Genomic DNA, 20502 nt, shown 5'->3' on the forward strand with positions numbered 1-20502 from the left:
GCAGGGTTCAATCTCATGATTGTGATCATGACCTGAGCTGTTGAAATCAAGAGTCCAGTGCTTAACCGACTGAACCACCCAGGCGCCCCAAGACTGCTTTTTGCTTCATCTTTTGTTCTGTGAAGTATTCCCTTTTTTAAAAAAAACATTATTTATCCACGACAGACACACAAGGAGAGAGAGGCAGAGACACAGGCAGAGGGAGAAGCAGGCGCCACGCAGGGAGCAGGCTTCGGGACTCGATCCCGGGACCCCGGGGTCACGCTCCGGGCTGCAGGCGGCGCTACAGACGACATTTCACTTTTAAATACTGTAGTGCGCATCTTTTAAAAAATAGAGTGATTGTCCTCTCTAATCATGCTGTCATCGTAGCTAACAAAATAGTTTCTCACGTCTGATTCTCAGTCCGTATTCAGATTTCCTCAGTTCTTCCCCAAATGTCTTTCCCAGTTCATTTGTTGCAACAGAGATTCAGCCGAGGCCAAGCACTGCCGTGGGCTGTTCCGTGTCTGAAGTTTGCCACACTCGGCCGCGGACCTCTCCTGACCCTTGGAGCTGGCCAATCCCGCCTGCAGGGACTTTCAAAGCCCCCCTTTTTACACTGGCTCTTTCATTGTCTCTGGAACCCAGAGCTTGTTTATCCTCTGAAGTCCCCTCAGGGACTGCCACCCACTTTCATGGTGCAAAGGGGTTTCCTTCCCGTCTGGGGCAGACGCACCGCCCGCCGCCGCCGAGAGCGTCCACCCGCCACCGGGAGGCCGCAGGTGGCATACGGGGGTCCGGCCCCCGGGCTGCGGGGCCCAGGCCGAGCCCTCTCGGTTCCCGGGCGTCGACGGGGCTCCTCGGCTCCTCGCGGCCTGCCCGTGGGAGCGAGGAGCCAGGCCCCCAATGGGCTTGCTCAGCTTGCTGCAAGCTTGTGGCCCTGGAAACGGGTTCCCAGCGCGGCCCCCATCGCTTGCCTTTTGCTCTTGCAGTTTCTTGCCTCTTGGGGTATAGAAGAAGCCGTTGAGTCAGGACCTAAGACCAGACAGGGTGGGACCCGGCCGCGGAGCGCGGATTCTCGGGGGCACGTCCGGCCTGGGAGCCACGGCGCGCTGGAGGGGCAGCTGGGGGGCAGCTGGAGGGGGCGCAGCTGGACGTGGGGCAGCTAGGGGGGGGCAGCTGTGGGGGCAGCTGGAGGCTGTAGCTGGAGGCCGCAGCTGGAGGACACAGATGGACTGGGCAACTGGAGGCCACAGCTGGAGGGGCTGCTGGAGGGGATAGCTGGGAGGCAGCTGGAGGCCGTCCCCGGACGCTGCCCCCGCCCCTTCCCCCGCCGGGGCTGCGAGCTGCTGCCCGCGAGGCCGGGACGGGCACTTGCAGAAGGCAGAGGCCTGCCTGCACAGCCTCCCCAGACCGCGGCCGAGCCCGGCGCGCCGGGGGCACAGAGGCGTCAACAGCCCCTAGAGGGGGGCGCAGGCTCCGAGGGCCTCCCGCGGTGCTCAGCGCCCCCCACCCCCCGCAGCCCGGAGGCCGGGCCGGCACCCACAGGCGAGGCAGGGCGCTCGCTGCAAAGGTTGGGGGACTCCCGAGATGTGAGGCCAGGGACTTTCTGGAAGCTTTTTCCCGACCGCCCGCACCCGACGCCAGGGAGCTCGCAGCGCCCTCTGCTGACGCGGGGCGGGGGCTTCAGCCGGGCCGGAGCAGGGCCGGGAGCCGGGCCGCGGCCGGGGGCGGGGGCGCCTCCCGAGCACCTCCCGTCGCGCGGCCCGGCCGGCGGCTCGCAGCGTAACCCCGGCCCGGACCGCACGGAGTCGGGGGCCGCCGGTCCCGCCCTCCCAGCCCAGGGGCCCCGGGCCCCGCGGCCCAGCCCCGCCGCCTTCCGTCGCCGGGGGGGCGCCTTCCGGGCAGGGGCCACGTGGCTCTGGCGGGCGGGGGGCTCGGCCCTCCCCTCGGCGGCCGGGTGACTCAAGCCGCAGCTGTTCCCGCGTCACGAGGGAGGCCGGCGGCCCGGGCGGAAGGGGGGCCGGGGCTGGAGCCGGGGCGGGGCCGCGGCGGGCGGGCGGGGCGCAGGCGGGGGGCGCCGCTAAAGAGCCCGGGGCGGCGGCGGCGGCGGCGGCGGCGGCGGCGGCGGGAGAGCGGAGCGCAGCGTCGGGGAGCCCAGGTGAGGCCGCGGGCCCGGCCTGCGTGCGGGCGGGGTCCGGGGTCCGGGGTCGCGGGCGGCCGCCCCCGCCGCGGCTCGGCCCGGAGCCCAGGGCCCGCCGCGCTCCCGAGCCCTCGCCACTTTGCAACTTCGCGAAGTTCCGGAGGCCCCGGCGGCGGCGGGCGGCGGCGGGCGGCGGCGGCGACCGTGCGCGGGGAGCCGGGAGCGCGGGGCCGGGGGCGGGGGCCCGGGGCGGGGGCGGGCTGCGGCCGGGAGGGCGCCCTGGGGCCGGGGCGGGGCCGGGCGGGCGGCGGTCGCCCCCGCCGCTCTCCGGCCGGGGAGGAGAGGGGGCTGGGGACGTGGCCCCGACCGCGGGTTTCCGGGTGGGAGGGGCCGGGAACGGGGGCCCCGCCGCCCCTCACCGGCGCCCCCCGCAGGCCCGCAGCCATGGCGGTGGAAGGAGGAATGAAGTGTGTCAAGTTCCTGCTCTACGTCCTGCTGCTGGCCTTCTGCGTGAGTGCGAAGGGGGCCCTGGGGCCCGGACGCGGGAGGACGAGCCGGGGGCCGCGGCGCGCCCACCGCCGCAGCCTTCGGGGACCTCCGAGGCGGTGCGGACCCAGGACGGACGGCGTGGGCGCGCCGCACCCTCCCCCTCGCCCCTTCTGGCCCTTCCTGTCCGGTGACCCAACCGCTGTGATACGGGCAGTGGGGCAACCGGCCAACGGCCGCCTGATGGCTATCGCCGCGGGGCCCCCTCTCCCCCGCACCCCGCCTGCCCTGCCCCTCACCCCCTCGTTCCCTGCTCCCCCGGGCTCCTGTCGGCTGCCGGGGGTGGGCAAGGCCTCTGCCCACCTCGGTTTGCTCCCGTCCTGGCCTCCCGGCCTCACACGCTGCTCTTTGTCCGGGGAGGGGCCCCACTCGTGCCTCTGCTTCTTGTCCCCTCCGCCCCGGGCCTAGTGGCCTGAGGAAGCCCGGTCACAACTGATGAGGGTAGGGCGGGCCGGGAGGCAGCGGCGGGGGCGTGCCTGGGCGCCCTAGAGGCCCGGAGGAAGTACCACTCTAGGTGAGGATACGTGCCCTGGGGTCAGGGCTTTCTGGGACCTTCTCTGTTGGCACGTATTTGATCAAACTGTGGGGGCAGATACCGGTCGTCCTCCTTCCCTGCAATCCTTCCTGGAGGCGCGTGAATCGGTCTCCCTGGGGTGGAGCTACGCCTGCGCCTGGGCGTACCTGCTGCCCCCTGCGCAGAGGCCTGATGGCTGGTGGGCCCGGCCTAACCCTGACCTGTCCTCACAGGCCTGTGCGGTGGGGCTCATCGCCGTGGGTGTAGGGGCCCAGCTGGTCCTGAGTCAGACCATTGTCCAGGGGGCCACTCCTGGCTCCCTGTTGCCTGTGGTCATCATCGCAGTGGGCGCCTTCCTCTTCCTGGTGGCCTTTGTGGGCTGCTGTGGGGCCTGCAAGGAGAACTACTGTCTTATGATCACGGTGAGCCCGGTGTGGGGCCGCAGTGGGTGCCTGGGCCTGCTGGGAGGCGCTTCTAGGGAGGGGGGAATCCAGGGGCAAAGTGAGGCAGGTGGGGGAGGAGAACCTGAGTGGGCTAGAGGCTGGCTGGGCCACAGCAGGCCACTCTCACCGGGACTCCACACCTGACCCCTGTCTGCTGTGCCCGCAGTTTGCCATCTTCCTGTCTCTTATCATGCTGGTGGAGGTGGCCGCAGCCATCGCTGGCTATGTGTTTAGAGACAAGGTAAGCGGGGAGGAAGTGGAGGGCCCTGCCTCACAGGGCTGGCTGCTCTGGGACGCGCGTGCCCTAAAGTCTGACCCCCACGATGCTCTTTCCTGCTCTCAGGTGATGTCAGAGTTTAATAAGGACTTCCGGGAGCAGATGAAGAATTATCAGAAAAACAACCACACGGCTTCGATCCTGGACAGGATGCAGGAGGATGTGAGTGAGCTTGCTGGGAGCGGCTAGCGGGGAGGAAGAGTCTCATCTCCGTGTCGAAGGCGGAGGTTCAGGTAACAAGCCCCTGCCCTGCATTTCTCTTGTCCTGCAGTTTAAGTGCTGCGGGGCCGCTAACTACACAGACTGGCAGACCGTCTCTCTCATGCCCAAGGGCCAGGTCCCTGACTCCTGCTGCATCAATGTCACGAAGGACTGTGGGATTTCTTTCAACGTGAAGAATATCTACTCTGAGGTGGGGAAGCAGCTGAGATAGCAGGGGACTGGGAAAACTTGGGAAAGGTTTCTAGGGTTGAGAGGGCCCAGGGATGGAGGTGGAGAGGATTGGAGCCCTGGGATGCAGAGGGCATCCGGGAACGCTAGCAGTGGGGTGAACGGTGCAGAGCGGGGGAGAGTCAGATGGAGCAGAGGAGGTGGTTGGGAAGTTTCTGACTCCATTCTCGCTTGTGTGCCCACCGCCCTTCAGGGCTGCGTGGAGAAGATTGGGGGCTGGCTGAGAAGCAATGTGCTGGTGGTGGCTGCAGCAGCCCTGGGCATTGCCTTCGTGGAGGTGAGAGGCCCCCTTGGGACTCATTCTGGGGCATCTGGGCAATTGGGGCAGTGGGAGGAGGGTGCTGGGGAAGTCCTGGCCTGGGGCCCCTGGTTGTGTTTGGGGTCTCCTGAGTGGGCCTGGGATACTTTGCCTTTCTGACTCCTCTGTCTTTGCTTTTAGGTACTGGGAATTGTCTTCGCCTGCTGCCTCGTGAAGAGTATCCGAAGTGGCTATGAAGTCATGTAGGGGTCTGGTCTCTTCAGCCCCTTCATCTAAGGGAGTGGGATAGTACACTCCAGGTTTTTCAATTAAACGGATTATTTTTTCAGACTGAAAAAATAGTCTCAGTTTGTCTCGAAGAGTGATACTTTATCCTTTCCTGCTCACCCGTATTTGTTCTCTGGGACCTTGTTCTATATGCACCTTGGGAAAGAAAGGCTTATTTTTTTTGGGGGGGGGCTGTTTAGGTAAGGTGGATTTCGCTAAAGGCATTGGTGGGCTGGCAGTCAAAGTGGGGACCTGGAGGAGGCTGGGGCCCAGTGCCCTCCCGGTCTCGTAGCCATGTGCCGCAACGTGCAGGAAGCCACCTCCTGCAAAAGTCAAAGGGATTCCCCCCAGAGGTACTACCTGGGAGAGGTGAGCCCAAACCTACATCTGTCCCCTCCTATTCTGGCCACCTCTGAGGGCCTAGCAACTCCCTCCAACAAAGGGGGCCTGGCTCCTTTGTGGGTGGTGAGAAGTTGTGTCCATCCTTCTTAGAGGACACTGTAGGGGCTCCTGGGTGGCTCAGTCGGTTGGGTGTCCGACTTTTTTTTTTTAAGATTGTATGTATTTATTTATGAGAGACACACAGAGACAGAGGGGCAGAGAGAGAAAGAAGCAGGCTCCATGTGGGGAGCCTGATGCGGGACTCGATCCCGGGACTCCAGGATTAGGCCCTGGGCCAAAGGCAGGCGCTAAACTGCTGAGCCACCCAGGGATCCCCTGAGCTTCCGACTCTTAACTTTGACTCAGGTCAGGATCTCAGGGTTATTTGACTGAGCCCCATGTTGGGCTCCCCACTCAGTGGGGAGTCGGCTTGAGTTTTCTCTCCCTCTGCCCATCCCCTGCTGCTTGGACTCGCTCTCAAATCTTAACAAAAAAAAAAAACAAGGATAATTTAAGTGGGTATTGCCTTTTGTTTTTCCCCATGGAAACCACCCAGCCTTGCCCTGACCCCACTTTACAACCTTCCCTCCCTCCCAAGAAAAACAGGTAAGGCCACCGGCACTCCCAACAGTGAACTGAAAGGAAGTGAAACGTCCACCAGTGCCCTCTGATGGCCATTCTTCCAGGTGCAGCTCCAAAGAACGCCTGCAGACAGGCGGTCAGAGGGGAGGGCAGATGCTCAGTGGTCGCTGGTTTTGCACGTACTAAACGGGCCAGAGACCCTGGGCAGGAAGTCAGCCTAAGGGGTAGCTCTCAAATGGGGCCAGTCTCTCACCAGGCAACTTCATTTTTGCCCACCTACGGTGTTTTCTTTTTCTTAACAATACACATTTATTGAGTGCTTATTTTGTGTGGGCCACCAGGCAGTACCAGAGTGGGGACAGAAAATCTCTTGCTGGACAGCTGGATTCAGTAGACTGCCTGGGCAGGCTTGGGAAGGACCCAGGTGAGCACAGCATCCACCAGGCTGGCTGGCAGGTAGGAGGCTGGCAGCCAGAGCAGCTTGGCATCCCAGCCTGGGCTGTACCGGGTTCTGGGGTAACGAGCAGTCAGGGCATGTTCCAGGCACCTGCTCACCTTGGTCAGGTCTGGGTCACAGATCAGGCTCATGATGTGCTGCTGCACTTGCAAGTCTACATCCCAGGAGGTGGTTGTAATCAGTGTCCCTGCCCATTCCCGCCCATCTCAGGCCCCACCTTCTGGGTCCTGGAGCTGGTCCCCAGCAGTGAGAGGGATCCTTAGTCCCTCCCCAGTGTGGTAGGCAGGCAGGTTCCATAGTCTGAGTGTGCGGTGGCATCCCTTTGACCCCCACCTTCTCCCAGCAGGCTGGTGTAGGAGGGCCTTTCTGACATTCTCCTTTCCCTTCATATACCTGTGTGGGCCCCGATACTCACACTTGGGGAGAAAGGCCTCCCCATAGTGGGCCTGTGTGCTGGGAGGTAGCCGTGCCCAGCACTCCTGCAGTGTGTTCTCCAAATGCTCCAGGTTTGTCACAGGGGTTCGGAAGAAGCCGGGCTCCACGATGGAGACTCGGACCCCAAAATGAGCCACATCCCGCCTGGATGGGGATAGAGGAAGGTTTCTGGGTTCTTGCCCTTATAGGAAAGGGACATGAGGCTGGGGGCTAAGATGGGAAAGCTATCACAGGCCAGGGACAGGGGTCCTGAAGGTGAAGGGGATCCCTGCTGTCCTCGGAGGGGGGCAAGTGACCAGTTATTTTTGAGGTTTTTTTTTTCCCTTCATACTCTATGATCTAGAACAGAGATCAGTACCCTTCTTAAAGGGCCAGACAGTAAATATCTTTGGCAATGCAGGCCTAAAAATTAGTAACAGATAGGTACTTACATAACCATTTACAATGTAACCATTTAAAATGTAAACACCAGGTGCACCTGGGTGGCTCAGTACGCTGGGCATCCAACTCTTGACTTTGGCTTGGGTCGTGATCTCGGGGTCAAGGGATGGAGCCTTGCATGGACTTTCCTTGAGATTCTCTCTCCTCCCTCTGCCCCTCCCCCATGCGCACCCAGGCACATGCGGTCTCTCAAATAATCCTTAAAAAAAATACGTGGGCAGCCCAGGTGGCTCAGCGGTTTAGTACCGCCTTCAGCTCAGGGTGTGATCCTGGAGACCTGGGATCGAGTCCCACATCGGGCTCCCTGCAGGGAGCCTGCCTCTCCCTGTGTCTCTGCCTCTCTGTGTCTCTCAAGAATAAATTAAAAAAAAAAAATGTAAACACCATTATTAGCTGGTAGGTGACTGGCCAGATTTGGCCTGAGAACCGGTTTGCCAACTCCTGACCTAGAACCCCATTCCCTAGTCCTAGAACACAGGGTTGAGTCCTGAGTGCTCAACAGGAAGGGTGTAGACTGGTAATTGCTGGGGAGCCTGCAGAGACACATTCAACCCCCTTGACATGGATACAGAAATCCAAGTATGAAGCATGTGTTCATGATGTTGATAGGAAAGTTAAAAGGCCAAGGGATAGGGACAAAAGCACATGACTGAAATTCTTTGTTGAGTGATGGTGATGAAGGTAGGTTTCCTACAGAAGATGGGGTGGCTGGGGGGTACTTGCACTGTTCAAAATTCAGGCCCTGCTCCCGTGTGGTACTTGCCAAGAGTCTTTTGTGCTCATGGGACTTTGAACATTAATGTTTAAAGACGAAGGACAGGGGCACTTGGGTGGCTCAGCAGTTGAGCGTGGAGTCCCGGGACTGAGTCCTGCATCGTGCTCCACGAGGAGCACCTGCTTCTCCCTCTGCCTGTGTCCCTGCCTCTTTCTCTGTCTCTCATGAATAAACAAACAAAATCTTAAAAAAAAATTTAAGAAAAAAAAAAAAAAGATGAACGGCAGGAGAACATAAAGATGAGGGGCAAACAGACCTGGGAGTAAGTCCCAGCGCTTCCACCAACTAGTTGTGTGGTCATGGGTAAGTTACGTTACTCTGAGGATATTAATGCCTATCCCTTAGAGGGCTGCTGGGAGAAATGAGAAAAATGTTCTGTAAAGGTACTAGTTCATCACACAAAAAAACAGTTATTAATAACACTAGGGGCACCTGGGTGGCTCAGTTGCTTAAGTATCTGGCTTTGGCTCAGGTCATGATCTCAGGGTCCTGGGATCCAGCCCCGGATCAGGCCTCCTGCTCAGCGGGGAGTCCACTTCTCCCTCTCCCTCTGCCCCTCCCCCTGTTGTGCACCCGCTCCCCTGCTCCCCCACCCTCTCTCTCAAAAAAAAAAAAAAAATTACTAATAATGATAGCAGGGCTTCTTGGGGCATCTTCTATGTGCCGGGCTCTGTGGGGACCTTACAGGTACCTCATGTCACTCCCAGCACCCATGAAGCAGGTCTCCTCATCCAGATTTAGCAGATGGGGAATTAAACTGGGGTAAAGAGAAGTAACCTATCAAGGTCGCGAAGCTCCCATGAGAGGAGGCTGGGGTTGAACCCATGAAGTTGAGCCCTACGCTGTGTCCTCCTCAGCATCCCACTACACTGTTTCATCATCTCTGCAGGGCTGCCCAGGGCTCTGCACCCCTCACCTGAGGCTATCAGAGAAGGCCTCCAGGCCAAACTTGGAGACACAGTAGCCACCACCATTGGCTGCCAGGCGGCCCAGGACACTGCTGATGTTGACCACTCGGCCCCGGGCCTGCTGTAGGAGGGGCAGCAGGGCAAGGGTGACCCTGATGGGACCCAGCGTATTCACATTAAGCACCCGATGGAAATCATCCTGTGTGAGCCACGGGGTGGGCCCAATGATCCCTGCCACACCAGCGTTATTCACCAGACCAAAAAGCCCTGTGGAGAGAGGAGACACATACCATAGGGTGGGTAAGGCATTCTGACACAGAGAGAGAGGCGCAAAGGGAGAAAGCAGTAGGCTCCATGAGGGGAAAACTCTAGTTTTCTGATGCTCTGTGTCCGGATCGTGTTCCTTCCCCACCCAGGCCCTCTAGGTTCCCATTGCCCCGTGACCGAGCACCCTGCACCACAGTCCTGGGCCCCCCCACCCCCACTACTCACCTGCTTCCCCGACATGTGTTTCCACCCACTTGGCTGCCCGCTGGACACTTTGGGGCTCAGTGACATCAAGCAGGGTGGTGTGGAGGCGGGAGGAGGCCACCCGCTGTAGGTCCTCTGCCCCTGCGGGGGTCAGGCAGCTGGCCAGGACTCGGAAGCCTCTCTGGTCCAGTCTCAGTGCCAGAAGCCGCCCGAAGCCTGAGTCACAGCCGGTGATGAAGACGAAAGCATCCCTGGCAGGCAGGCTCTGCTGGTCCCTGAGCCACCACAGCACTGCCCAGAGCAAGACTCCCAGCAGCAGAGGCAGCCACATGGCGGAGCCTGAGTGACCTGCAGGTGGCAGCCGAGGCTCTTAACTCCTTGCCCCTAACAGCCTCCCCAGCTGGAGGTCTGATCTGAGCAGACTGAGAAATTACCTGCCTGGTAGGTAACCGGCAAACGATGTCTCACCTAAGCAAAGCTCAGCTCTAGGCAGACCCCGAGTGTGTGGCGACCTTAACTAAAGCCAGAGTCGCCAGGGCCTGTGTGCAGACGTGCTGCACAGGAGCAGAGGAACCTGGTTTGCTGTCTCCCCTCCCTGCTAAGCCAGAGGCATCTAGACTCTAAATGTAAACCGGGCCTTCTCTTTGGAAACACGTACAGGGCAAAGAGCCCTGCACCTTAGTCCTGCTGGCTCCAAACTTACTGCGTGATGCTGAGTATCTCATTGCGAGTCTCAACCTGTTTTCTATTCTAGCAGCGGGGCTGACACCCACCATGGCCCCCCTGGAAGCTGTGCAGGGTCAAGGGGAGAGCGTGTGAGGAAGCACATGAAGAGCTTACAGCTTTGAATTATCAATCGGTGCGATCCCAGGAGAGCCCCCTCAGAGCCCCCGGCTCCCAGTGTCCTGCTTACCTCCCGAGGAGAGCTAGCAGGCAGGACGGTGCCTGAAGCTCCTTCTTTTGCTTCGTTGATAGACTTTGCTCCCAGTCTTTCCGGGCTTCCACGCTAGCTACAGCTAATGCCAAAGTCCGCAGCGGGTGGCCTGGGTCCCAGAAGTATTAAGTGTACGTGGGGGGGTGGGGGTGGGAGGAGGAGCCAGGGAAGCTGGAGCCTGGCAGCTGAAGCCCAGGCTTGGCGCAGGCCAGGCATGCCCAGGCCCCCTTCCTGGCTGTCTCTTCTAGTCGGGTGCCCGACTGCTTCTGTCATGGACTACCAGGAGGAGGGATACGTCAAGGACGGCGGGTGCCCCCTCTGTTGGTGACCTTGGCCCAGTCACTCCTCCTTCCGGGCCCCGAAGTGCCCCCATGCCCAAGAATTAATCTCCAACCTGGTCCGGACTCATGACACTGCTTAGCACCAGGCCGGGAGAGGGCGCGAGCACGTGGAGCGGCAGAGAGCCAGAGCCAGGACCACGCCTGCCTCCTGTCATGTTTCTGCTCTGTAGGAAACTGAAGTCCTGAGTTAGGAAGCTTGGGGCAGGGCCCACTGACCTCCTCTGGGGAGGTGTGGGAAACTTCCACCCTCTGCCTACCCAGCATGCACCTGCCCCAGGCCTGAAGAGAAAAAGAGGGGTGCAAGCTAGTTCCACCCTTTACCCAAAAGGTAACTCTCACTTGGGTAAACAGTCTTCGAATCTTCCACTCCTGCCTACCCTGCTGGTCTAGCAGAGCTTTGAAACACACCACAAAGAAATGGGGGCTTGTGTTTTATTCTTGGCCTATCAGCTTCCCCCAGGTAGGAGGGACGGCGTGGGGGGAAGGGAAGAGGAGCTAGGAGGGGGCGGACTGTAGCTGCCCTTTGTACACATATTCCAGTGCGGTGGCAATGGTGCGCATGTCCAGCTCGATGCTCCGAGCCCAGTTCTCCACATCCCCGATTTCCTGGGAAGGGGAAGAGGTAGGAGGCTGGCAATCAGGGTGGGTAGAGTGAGGTTCTAAGGAGGCAGATCTGTCCCCTAGAAAGGGCTTTGCCTGAACCCACCAACTACTTTTATCTCTCTAGCTCCTTTGACACAGATAGCATTTCTGGGAACCATCCCCAGTTCCTTTTTAACCTGAGGCCTGAGCTGACCTGACTGGAAGCAGGGGCCCACGATGGAGCATGGCCCACCTTGAGTGCCTGATTGAAGTTCTCCACCATCCCGATCCACTGGCCTGTCTGCTTGGCAAACTGGGCGGCCTGGACCTGTAGGGTCTTCACCTCATGGTCCAGCTTTCTCTGGTTCATGTAGGCCTGGGCCACACTAGACGTTGGAAGAGGGATGAGATCAACTCACCAGCTGGTGGGGAGTGGTCTCCAGGACTAATATTCCACTGCAAGGGTGGGAGGGCAGCCAGAAGCCTGGATGGGGAGAACCTCATAATTTTGGCCATTCTTGGGGGTGATGCAAATGACTGCTGTACATGCAAATGAACCAGCTTCTTCCTCCCACTCCCAGGATTCCCAGGAGAGCCTCGCTGGGAACTGACCGAAAACTTACCATCTCCTACCCCCCAAAGGAACTCTTACAGCTGGGTGAGAGAAGGGAGAATAAACCTGGTGGGAATATCCCTGGGGAAGAAGCTGGGAGAGTAGAGGGGGTGCAGAGAAGCTGGGGAAATCCAGCAGCAGGGCTACATCTGGCAGTGCTTGGAAGCCTAGGGATCTGTGCAAGAGGTTGGGAAGGGAAATTGGGCCTCTCCCTGAATCTGGGGTGGGATGGGAGAGCACCCCCCTCCCCAGGAACTCAGGGTCAAGAGGAGATATCCCAAGGGCTGCTTCTTGGCTCTCTCAGACTCTCAGTGCTTTTTTTGCCCACACAGATGAGCGAACACACACACACACTCTCTCTCTCCCTCCCTCTCTTCCTTCTATTCTAGGCAGTTTTTTTTCTCCTCAATCAAGGTAGGCTGCAGTTACCATTATTGCCATGAGACTGCTATTCCCGGAGCCCTGCCCCGTCCCCCTTCCCCCAATCTCCTCATCCCACAACTATTGTCTCATTGGTTGGTGGGTCTTTCACTCCCTATCCTAAAGCTCTAGGTCATCTGGGGGACTCCACATCCGGTGCCCACCCACCCCCACCCTGGAATCTGTGGGGGTGGGAGGGGGCAAGGAGTTGGCGTGGGTGAAGAGAATGGGAAGGACGCCTGACAGGGGCCGAGATAGACTGAGCCTTTGTTTTTCTTTCCAGGGAATGAGAGGACTCGTGGGCAGCAACACAAAACCCTTTCTAATCTGGCTTTGGCTTAGCTGAGAGGAGTGGCCGGCCCCTAGCAAAGGAAGAGCAGAGGGAGAGGTCTGGGCCAGTCTCACAGCAGAGCCCAGGAGGTGCCCATGTGGGAGGGAGGAAAAGGGGGCAGACCCCGTCCTTCCTCCTTGGGAGACAGCAGGGGGTAGCGTAGGGAGCTGAAACAGTAATAGCAAAGGGCTCCTAACGCTTTAAGAGATTCCCCTGGGAGTTCCTAAAATCCTAGTTTTCCTGTGGACCTCCCTCTTTCACACCGAGTAACGAGTAACGGGAGAAGTCTGGAGGGGAGGGAGATCAGAGGCCCCAATCACAGCCTTCTTGTCCCCTAATCATCCCCAGAGATGAGTAATGAAGAGGACAGTGCCTGCATGGCTCACTTGGGTGACTCAGTTTCTGGATGCACAACCAAGCCATTCTGCTTGATCTGGGGTGGAAGGCATCGTGCCGCCCCTTTCCTTCCCATCACCATCTACCTCAGCACTCTTCTGGGTCCCTCACGGTCAAGAGACAATAGTCTTTGCTCCTTCCCAGGTCTTCCGCTGTTACTGGCATTGGCACATAGGACTGGGGGCGGGGGGTCTCGGGAGCCCCGGAAGGAAGGGAGCAGACAGCCTGGCTGTGCCATAGCTCCTGGCGTCGGTTCTGCCCTCACCCTCGCCAGCTGTGCCATCTCTTTCCTGCCAGCTGCACCCTGGGCCTACCAGAGGGTGGGAGGTGAAGGAGAAGGTGGCAAGTTCTGGTGCAGGAGGGAGAGTGCCCTCCTGCCGACGTGACAGCTGGACTGGGAGGGGGAGGGGAGGGGAGGGGGGCAGATGGCATGAGGTTGTGAGCACCAGGGAGGTCCCTGTGGGGAGGGGCAAGCTGGCTGCCTCTCCAGCCGCTGCGGCTGCTCTGGTGCTTGGACCTGAGGGGTCAGGGCGGCCTCAAGCTCTTCCCGTACAGCCGGCGGGGGGTGGGGGGGGGCGGGGGGGGCCGGCCTGGGGCGCAGTGTGACGGCCAGGCCGCGGCGCCCGGCTCGCAGGGGCGGTCGTACCCCACATTGAGGTGATCCACCAGCGCTTCCGTGAGGCAGGTCGCTGCGGCGATGGCCTCCCGCCTCCTCTTCTCTGGCAGCGGGGAAAGGGTTCGAGGGGAGACTCGGTTGCCGGAAGGGCGGCGCCGGCTCGGCCGGGGTGGCAGCCCCCCGCCCCCCCGCGGCCTCGCAGCCCGGCCGGGTCCCGCCCGCAGTCCCGCGCCCCCGGGCCGACGGTCCCTCCGTCACCGGCGTCCTCCCCGCGCTCGGGCCGGGGCTCCGGGGCCGACAGGCACCGCGCGGGGCCGTTCCCGCGGGCGGACGACGCGTCGTCCGCGGACAGCGCCCCCACCCGCCCGCGGCGCCCGGGCCCGGCCGCTACTCGAGGCCCACAGGCTCCGCGCCGAGGCCAGGCCGCGGGGACAGGAGGGCGGGCGGCCGGCGGCTCACCCTGTAGCTCCTTGCGTTCGCTCTGCTTGGCCTGGTGCTCCCTCAGCAGGCGCGACAGCATGGCGGCGGCGGCGATGGCGGCGGCGGTCACGTGGCCGCCCCGTCACGTGAGGCCCGGGGGCGGGGCGGCGGCTCCCGGCGGCGGAGCGGGCGGGGCTGCGCTCGGCTGGCTGTCGGGAGCGCGGCTGGGGGAGCGTCGGAGAAGTCGCTCTCCGGCCTCCTGGCGGCCTCGCGGGCCGAGCGTGCGGGGTCTGATCGCAGCTCTGTCCTTTTGTGGTCAGGGAATGCGAGCCCTTTCGGTCTTACCAGAAGAGTAAGTGCTGCTGTCACAGTAAAAGGTAAAGCATGTAACACGTCCCCGAACTGAAGACAGATGATGCCAGGACTAACTCCAACCAGCAACAATTACAAGCCTCCCCAACGCATCCTTGCTGTTGCCGCAGCCTCTCGGTGCACCGCGCGCCAACGTGCCGAGACTCTGGGCAGGTGCTCTGCATTTTGGTTTTCTCCCTAGTAGAATAAGGGGATTGAGTTAAATCAATAGTTCTCAGCTCTGGCTAACCATTAGAACCACCTGGGGATGTTTTTAAAAATGCCCCAGTAACTAGATCTCTAAGGAGGGGAGCCCAAGTATTTTTAAAAAGTTGTCCAGCTAATTCTAGCAGGCATGTCACGTTGAGAATCCCTGGGCTAAACCATGTCTAAGGCTGTTTTCAACCTTGGCATTCTCTCATTTTCGGTTGAAATCACTGTGGGATTCGGTTACATAGTAGAAAAGTGGCTTCGTGACACTTACAGGCAAAGAGAAGTGGGTGCTGATTTAGAATACACCATTCTTGAATTTTTCTGAGAAAGAGCTGAAGATTACTGATTGACTGACTCATTCACCCATTTGCAGAGTAGCACCTTAAATCCGGGGAGGTGTGTAACCGCGAAAAGATCAGTGAATGAAATGGTTAAGTGGTAGCATAAAGCAGAACATTAAATGCCACCAAGATAAGAATTCTGAATAAAAATGTTGGATACTGCATACGTATGTGTTTATGCTTAAACGTGTACTATAACTTATTTTTCAAATATTTCCTGAGTACTCACCATGGGTCCCCTTACATGTATTAACTCCTTTAATCCCCAGAACTGTTGTCCTCAACTTTCAGATGAAGAATCTGAGGTACAGAACAGTTAAGTAGTAGAGCTGGTAAGTGGTAGAGCTGGGATACAAATCCAGGCTATTTGACTCCAGAGCCTGAGTGTAACCACTTTATCTGCTGCATAAGCACGGGCAAGACCCCAGGAGGGGAGGTTCTGTCTCTTGTCACTGTGCCCTTCTAGCCTGTGGGCACAGCTGAAGGGAATCCTGGCAGGGGAGGAGTGTTTGGGAAGAGGCTCCCTCCAGTGAGGGGCTGATCAATAGAAGGGGGAAGAGTGAGAGCATCACCAGGCAGCCTAGTCCAGTCCTCCCCCCAACCTCCGCTTGGCTCCAGCTTCCAACTGCAGTGAGCAAGCAAAATAGAAGCTTACTGGAAGGTGCTCAGTGCCTCCCTCCCAGAGCTGTGGGGCCTGGGAGGAAAGAGCCAGGGTTGGAGGGGGTTACTAGGGAATGTGAAACAGAGGGCAGGGGCTAATGAGGGGGGTTGGTGTTGGGGGTTTCAGGGGTGAGTTTGTGAATGTTAAGATTAGTTTGACTCAGGGAGGGTGCCAGCCCATCCTGTGTTACTCTCACCCCCCTGGCACACATGGCTTGATGTTTTCATGATCAGTAGAGAGACTGCCAGGACTCTGCAGACATCAGCTCCGCCCCCCTCTCCACACACTGGCTGTTCCTTTGCCCTGGAGCTGGGCAGAGGACAGGGGAACCTGAATCTGGGGACCCCACCCCCGATCTCTCCAGGGTCCTCCTCTGGGTGCTCTTTATCTAGGCGTTTGCTGCTCACTGTGTAATTTCAGTTTCTGCTGAGTTGAAGCTCAGCTCCCCACCCGACTTTGGTTGAGATGGACACAAGCTTCATGGATCTCTGAAGAATGACTCTTGACATTTGAAATCTTTCTGCCCACATCTCCTTACACTTTCCCACCCAGATTATTTTTTCTTAGAATGAATGAATGCAACTCCACGTTCCCCACCTCACCCCTCCTCCCCATTTCCTTATTCTTTTGAGTTTCTTTCTGAGTTAGCTTTAGTTAATAAGCCCTGGGCCAAACATTAGGACCGGAAGCTGCTGAGTCGTTAAGGGTTGGGTGAGGACTGAAGGAGAACATGTAGAGAGTGGAGAAGGCTTCTCACACTGGGAAGTCTGGCTGGGTTTCAAGAGGGGGGTGCTGTTGGTGGTGTGGCCAAGTTCCAAATGTTGGCCTGAAGCCAGTGCTCAAAGAAAAGGGGCCCTCAAGACAGTCTAAATGGCTCCCTGTGGGAAGTGACCTCCCAGTCCTTCTCCACAAAATGCATGGGTTTCCCTTGGATCCTCAAAGATGAGAGCAGTCAAGTCATTTCCCCAGCGTCTGCTCTCAATCAGCTTTATATTTTTTCTCTCCCAGCCACTCTCAGAGTTCAAGCTTTGGCTACAGCCAGAATTCAGAGGCAGGCAGAAGGATTCCAGTGCTGGAGGGGTGGGTGGGGTGAGAAAGCCCTCATGTTTTGTGTGTTGGGGAGGAAGAGGCTGACCCTGGGACATATGCTCCACAGTTCTGCTGCCAGATGAGGTGGAGGGAGAAGTTAACCCTGCAGTGTGTTCTGGAAGTGTTTGCTTGTAAGCTAGAGGCAGCAGCTGGAAAATGTGTAATCCGGGGAAGCTGAAAAACAGGGAACACAGATGGAGGCAAAGAAAGCTGTTAGAGGGGGAAAGGGCTAGAGAAAGCCTCAGCTTCCACTCAGGCCCGAAGCCTTTGCTGGATCTGGACATTAATCAGTTTTTAAAATTATTTTGAAATAGCTATAGACTCAGAGGAAGTTGCAAAAAATAATACATGAAGTCCTATGTACCCTTCACTCAGCTTCCCTCACTGGTGACATCTTCCATAACTGTAGCACAATATCAAAACAGGAAGCTGACATACACACACTTTTAACTAGCTTACAGGCCTTATTCAGTTTTCTTACCTTTTTTAAAATTTTTTTTTATTTATTTATGATAGTCATAGAGAGAGAGAGAGGCAGAGACACAGGCAGAGGGAGAAGCAGGCTCCATGCACCAGGAGCCCTATGTGGGATTCGATCCCGGGTCTCCGGGATTGCGCCCTGGGCCAAAGGCAGGCGCCAAACCGTTGCGCCACCCAGGGATCCCCTTATTCAGTTTTCATCAGTGTTTACGTGCATTCACGTGTGTAAGTGTGTGTATGTGTGTGTAGCTCTATGCAATTTTATCCCTTTTGCAAGTGTATAGACTTGAAAACCTACCACCAAAATCAAGACACACATCTCTTCATCACCACAAAGGAGCTTTCTTTTTTGGGTATGTATGTATGTATTTTATTTGTTAAAGATTATTTATTTATTAGAGAGCACAAGCTGGGAGAAAAGCATAGGGAGAGGGAGAGGGAGAAGCAAACTCCCCGCTGAGCAGGGAGCCCAGTGTGTGGCTGGATCCCAGGACCCCAGGATCATGACCTTAGCTGAGGGCAGATGCTTAACCTACTGAGCCACCCAGGCCCCCCTGTTTATTTATTTTTTGAAGTATAATTAACACACCACGTTATGTTAGCACGGTGTAACGTGCTATCTTTTTATATTCACCTCCTCCCATCCCTGTCCCCTGACAATCACTAATCTGTTTGTCATCTCTATAGTTTTAATTGGTTTTAATTTCATGAATTTTCAAACTCTTAAATACAAGAAGTTCTCTGGCAGGTTGCTTATTCAAACATTGAGCTTCCTTCATTCTCCAGATCCCTCTAGCTTCTTCATTCCGTGGCCCCCCTTCTTCTACAACATTGTGCCCCACTCCAACAATCTGGTCTCATTCCTCCTTTAGGGAAAATTGACATGTCTAAATTTATTAGGCTGGGCTAGGACTCTTGCACTCCCCCCGTCGCCCTCCTTTGCCCCACTATTTATAGCCAGGCTAATTTTGGGTCTCTCTCTCTCTCTCTCTCTCTCTCTTCCCGCTCCTTCCTCCTGTGGTGGGTGAGATGACTTCTCAAATATTTGGGCAGAGGAGGTCAGAAGCAGATTCTTGGCATCTGATTTCAGCCTTGGATTTAGCAGGAGCCAGCGGGATGGCGATGAAGGGAGGCAGAAGCTGCAGGTGCAGAGAGGAAGGCACCCGGACCTCTAAAGGCATTTGACCCTGGTTGGAGATCTCTGTTCAGAGTCAGGAGTCCTGGGTTCTATCCTGATCTTATTACTCTGCATTCTCATATCAGCTCTACAGTCTGGGGCTCTGCGATAGAAAAGGGATGGAGAGGGCAGATCTGGGGATAAGAAAGGATCCTGGTGCCTGCTTGTTGGCAGCGTGTGTGTTTCCTTGATAGCACCTATTTAGAGGCATGCTAGTCCCCTAGAGGGGATGCCTATAGTGTAAGTTGCAAAAACAGGGGCCCAAATCTTTAAATGCTTAGTAACTTGCCCAGGCAAGGGTTGTCCCAGGGCCTGCAGAGAGAAAGCCTACCTTTTTGTTTGTTTTTAAAAGTATAATCTTGGGGGAGGTCGGTGGGGGCAGGGGGTGGCTGGTTGACGGGAATCAAGGAGGGCACATGATGTGATGAGCACTGGGTGTTATGTGCAACTGATGAATCACTGAACTCTACATCTGCAACTAAGAATGTTCTACATGTTGGCTAATTGAATTTAAATTAAAAAAGGGTAATCTTGGACAAAGAAGTAAGAGAGACAAAAGGAGCATGGGAAGAGAAATTAGGTAGAGTGCACTGGGGCTTTTAAGAAAGGGAGGGAGGAGAGAAAAGAAGTATATTTTAAAGATTTCATTTTTAAGTAATCTCTCCACCTAGCAAGGGGCTCAATCTTAGAACCCTGAGATGAAGAGTTGCATGCTCTACCGACTGAGCCAGAGGTGCCCCATGAGAAGATGAAATCTTAAGGATAGGAGAGAGAGAGTTGGAGGGACAGAGACATTGGAGACATTGAGAAATAGTCGGAGAGGGGTTCCAGGTGATAGAGACAAGAAGGGGGACAAAATTAGAGTTTGGGAGGAGACAAAACCAGATAGAGAGGGAGAGGAAAGAGGACAGGTGGATATACACAAGACCAACGCCCAGGGAGAAGAGGAGGTGGGAGCAAGAGAGGTTCCAGTTGTGCCAAATTATTTCCTATCTCGCCTCCGGGCCTCATTTCTGGATTGGAGTTATAAATAGCAGAGGGTTGGAAAATGTCCCCCCTCCCTCTGCTTCTGTCTCAGCCCTGACGGGAAGGGAGAGGAAGAGGGGCAGGCTTGCTGGTCCCGGTGGAGATCCTTGCAAAGCCCCACCCAGATTCCGCCTGGAGCCGACTGTGGTGTGCTGCCTTCTCCATTCCCTCCCCGTCCGAGGGTGGGAAACGGTCAGTTCAGGGAAGGGGCCTGAGAGCCGAAGACAACCTTCCTTTCCATGTCTCTGCCTCTGGGTCCAATCTTTTTCATCTTTGCCCTTGCTCTTCTTGGACCCCTCACTCCCTTTCCCCAGCTTAACTGATTTCCTCTTCCTGTATCCATCACTTCAGTCATTTTTCTTTTCTCCCTTCGTTCCATTCCTTGTATTTATTTATTTATTTATTTATTTATTTATTTAGGCAAGTTCTGTGCCCAAGGTGGGACTGGAACTCGCCATCCCGAGGTCAAGAATCGCATGCTCTTCGGATGAGGCAGCCAGGCGCCCCCTCAATTCCTCATTGATCAAACTCTTGCTCTTCTTTCTCTCTTTTCTCTTTCTGTTTTGTTTCTACCCGCCTTCTTGGCTCTCCGCCCCAGACCTGCTGGGTCTCTCTCTCCTCTTGTTTCTGTCTTTTCCTCGGTTCGCCTGAATGCTGGGGATGTGGCTAGCGCAGCCGTCGTCGCTGCCGGTCTCTGGGTGGGTGGGACGGTGTGATTGGAGCAGCGCGCCGGGCGCCCGACGCGACCTTGGGGAGAAGGGAGCGCCGGGACCACCCAGGACCCTCCCCTTTCATCTCGCGGTCGGCCTCTCCCCCCAGCCGGTCCTTCAGCCTCCCGCACTTCTCGGTTCTCACCCTCCTTTCTCTTTTTCGGTCTTTTTCTCTCTGGACTTGTCCTCTCTGTCCCCGTTCTCCGGCGCCGCCCTCACCCCTCCCGGGCTTGGGACGGAGTAGGGGGAAGGGCAGGAGCGCGCGGGCGGGGGCGGGGCCGAAGCCGGGGTCGGGGGGGGGGGGCGGGGGGAGGCGGGCGGGCGGGCGAGGCGGGTTCCCGCCCAGGGTAGCCAGCCTGGACATCCCTTTGCGACGCCGCGAAGCCTCCACCTGCCGCGCGGGGGCGGGGCCGGGCGGGGCCGGGCGGGGCCGGGGCGGGGCTCCCGGGGCCGGGGCGGGGAGGCGGGAG

At 57.7% G+C, this 20502-nt stretch overlaps 3 protein-coding genes across 4 annotated transcripts; 1 reads left to right on the forward strand and 2 right to left on the reverse strand.

Annotated features, from left to right (window-relative positions):
• Window positions 1-2005: 2005 nt before the first annotated feature.
• On the forward strand, window positions 2006-4953 carry CD63 (CD63 molecule). Its single transcript, XM_041757472.1, has 8 exons — window positions 2006-2143; window positions 2560-2635; window positions 3419-3607; window positions 3795-3869; window positions 3972-4067; window positions 4177-4317; window positions 4549-4632; window positions 4795-4953. Exons 2-8 carry the CDS (start codon window positions 2570-2572, stop codon window positions 4858-4860), a joined length of 717 nt encoding a protein of 238 aa, XP_041613406.1. The 5' UTR covers window positions 2006-2143; window positions 2560-2569; the 3' UTR covers window positions 4861-4953.
• A 1175-nt stretch (window positions 4954-6128) lies between these two features.
• Window positions 6129-10880, reverse strand: RDH5 (retinol dehydrogenase 5). 2 transcript variants are annotated; one of them, XM_041756687.1, is made up of 5 exons: window positions 10245-10880; window positions 9353-9679; window positions 8869-9127; window positions 6717-6880; window positions 6129-6455 (listed from the first exon to the last, which is right to left on the reverse strand). In XM_041756687.1, the coding sequence occupies exons 2-5, from the start codon at window positions 9660-9662 to the stop codon at window positions 6232-6234; spliced, it is 957 nt and encodes a 318-aa protein (XP_041612621.1). In that variant the 5' UTR covers window positions 9663-9679; window positions 10245-10880; the 3' UTR covers window positions 6129-6231. The 2 variants fall into 2 exon arrangements, with proteins under 2 accessions (XP_041612621.1, XP_041612622.1); XM_041756688.1 differs by lacking the exon at window positions 10245-10880 and having other exon boundaries at window positions 9353-10235.
• A 144-nt stretch (window positions 10881-11024) lies between these two features.
• BLOC1S1 (biogenesis of lysosomal organelles complex 1 subunit 1) lies at window positions 11025-14141 on the reverse strand. The gene is made up of 4 exons (XM_041756689.1): window positions 14024-14141; window positions 13595-13667; window positions 11442-11574; window positions 11025-11212 (listed from the first exon to the last, which is right to left on the reverse strand). Exons 1-4 carry the CDS (start codon window positions 14082-14084, stop codon window positions 11102-11104), a joined length of 378 nt encoding a protein of 125 aa, XP_041612623.1. The 5' UTR covers window positions 14085-14141; the 3' UTR covers window positions 11025-11101.
• Between the last annotated feature and the right edge of the window lie 6361 nt (window positions 14142-20502).

Source organism: Vulpes lagopus, chromosome 5 (assembly GCF_018345385.1).
Source record: "Vulpes lagopus strain Blue_001 chromosome 5, ASM1834538v1, whole genome shotgun sequence".
Taxonomy (NCBI): domain Eukaryota; kingdom Metazoa; phylum Chordata; class Mammalia; order Carnivora; family Canidae; genus Vulpes; species Vulpes lagopus.

Coding starts and splice junctions, on each gene's coding strand:
- CD63 (XM_041757472.1), top strand. CDS start 2,570: ATGGCGGTGGAAGGAGGAATGAAGTGTGTCAAGTTCCTGCTCTACGTC. Junction 4,068..4,176: donor TGGACAGGATGCAGGAGGAT/GTGAGTGAGCTT, acceptor CTTGTCCTGCAG/TTTAAGTGCTGCGGGGCCGC. Junction 4,633..4,794: donor TGGGCATTGCCTTCGTGGAG/GTGAGAGGCCCC, acceptor CTTTGCTTTTAG/GTACTGGGAATTGTCTTCGC.
- RDH5 (XM_041756687.1), bottom strand. CDS start 9,662: ATGTGGCTGCCTCTGCTGCTGGGAGTCTTGCTCTGGGCAGTGCTGTGG. Junction 9,128..9,352: donor AACACATGTCGGGGAAGCAG/GTGAGTAGTGGG, acceptor CTCTCTCCACAG/GGCTTTTTGGTCTGGTGAAT. Junction 6,881..8,868: donor GCCTTCTCTGATAGCCTCAG/GTGAGGGGTGCA, acceptor ATCCCCATCCAG/GCGGGATGTGGCTCATTTTG.
- BLOC1S1 (XM_041756689.1), bottom strand. CDS start 14,084: ATGCTGTCGCGCCTGCTGAGGGAGCACCAGGCCAAGCAGAGCGAACGC. Junction 13,668..14,023: donor CGAACGCAAGGAGCTACAGG/GTGAGCCGCCGG, acceptor CCCCGCTGCCAG/AGAAGAGGAGGCGGGAGGCC. Junction 11,213..11,441: donor ACTTCAATCAGGCACTCAAG/GTGGGCCATGCT, acceptor TCCCCTTCCCAG/GAAATCGGGGATGTGGAGAA.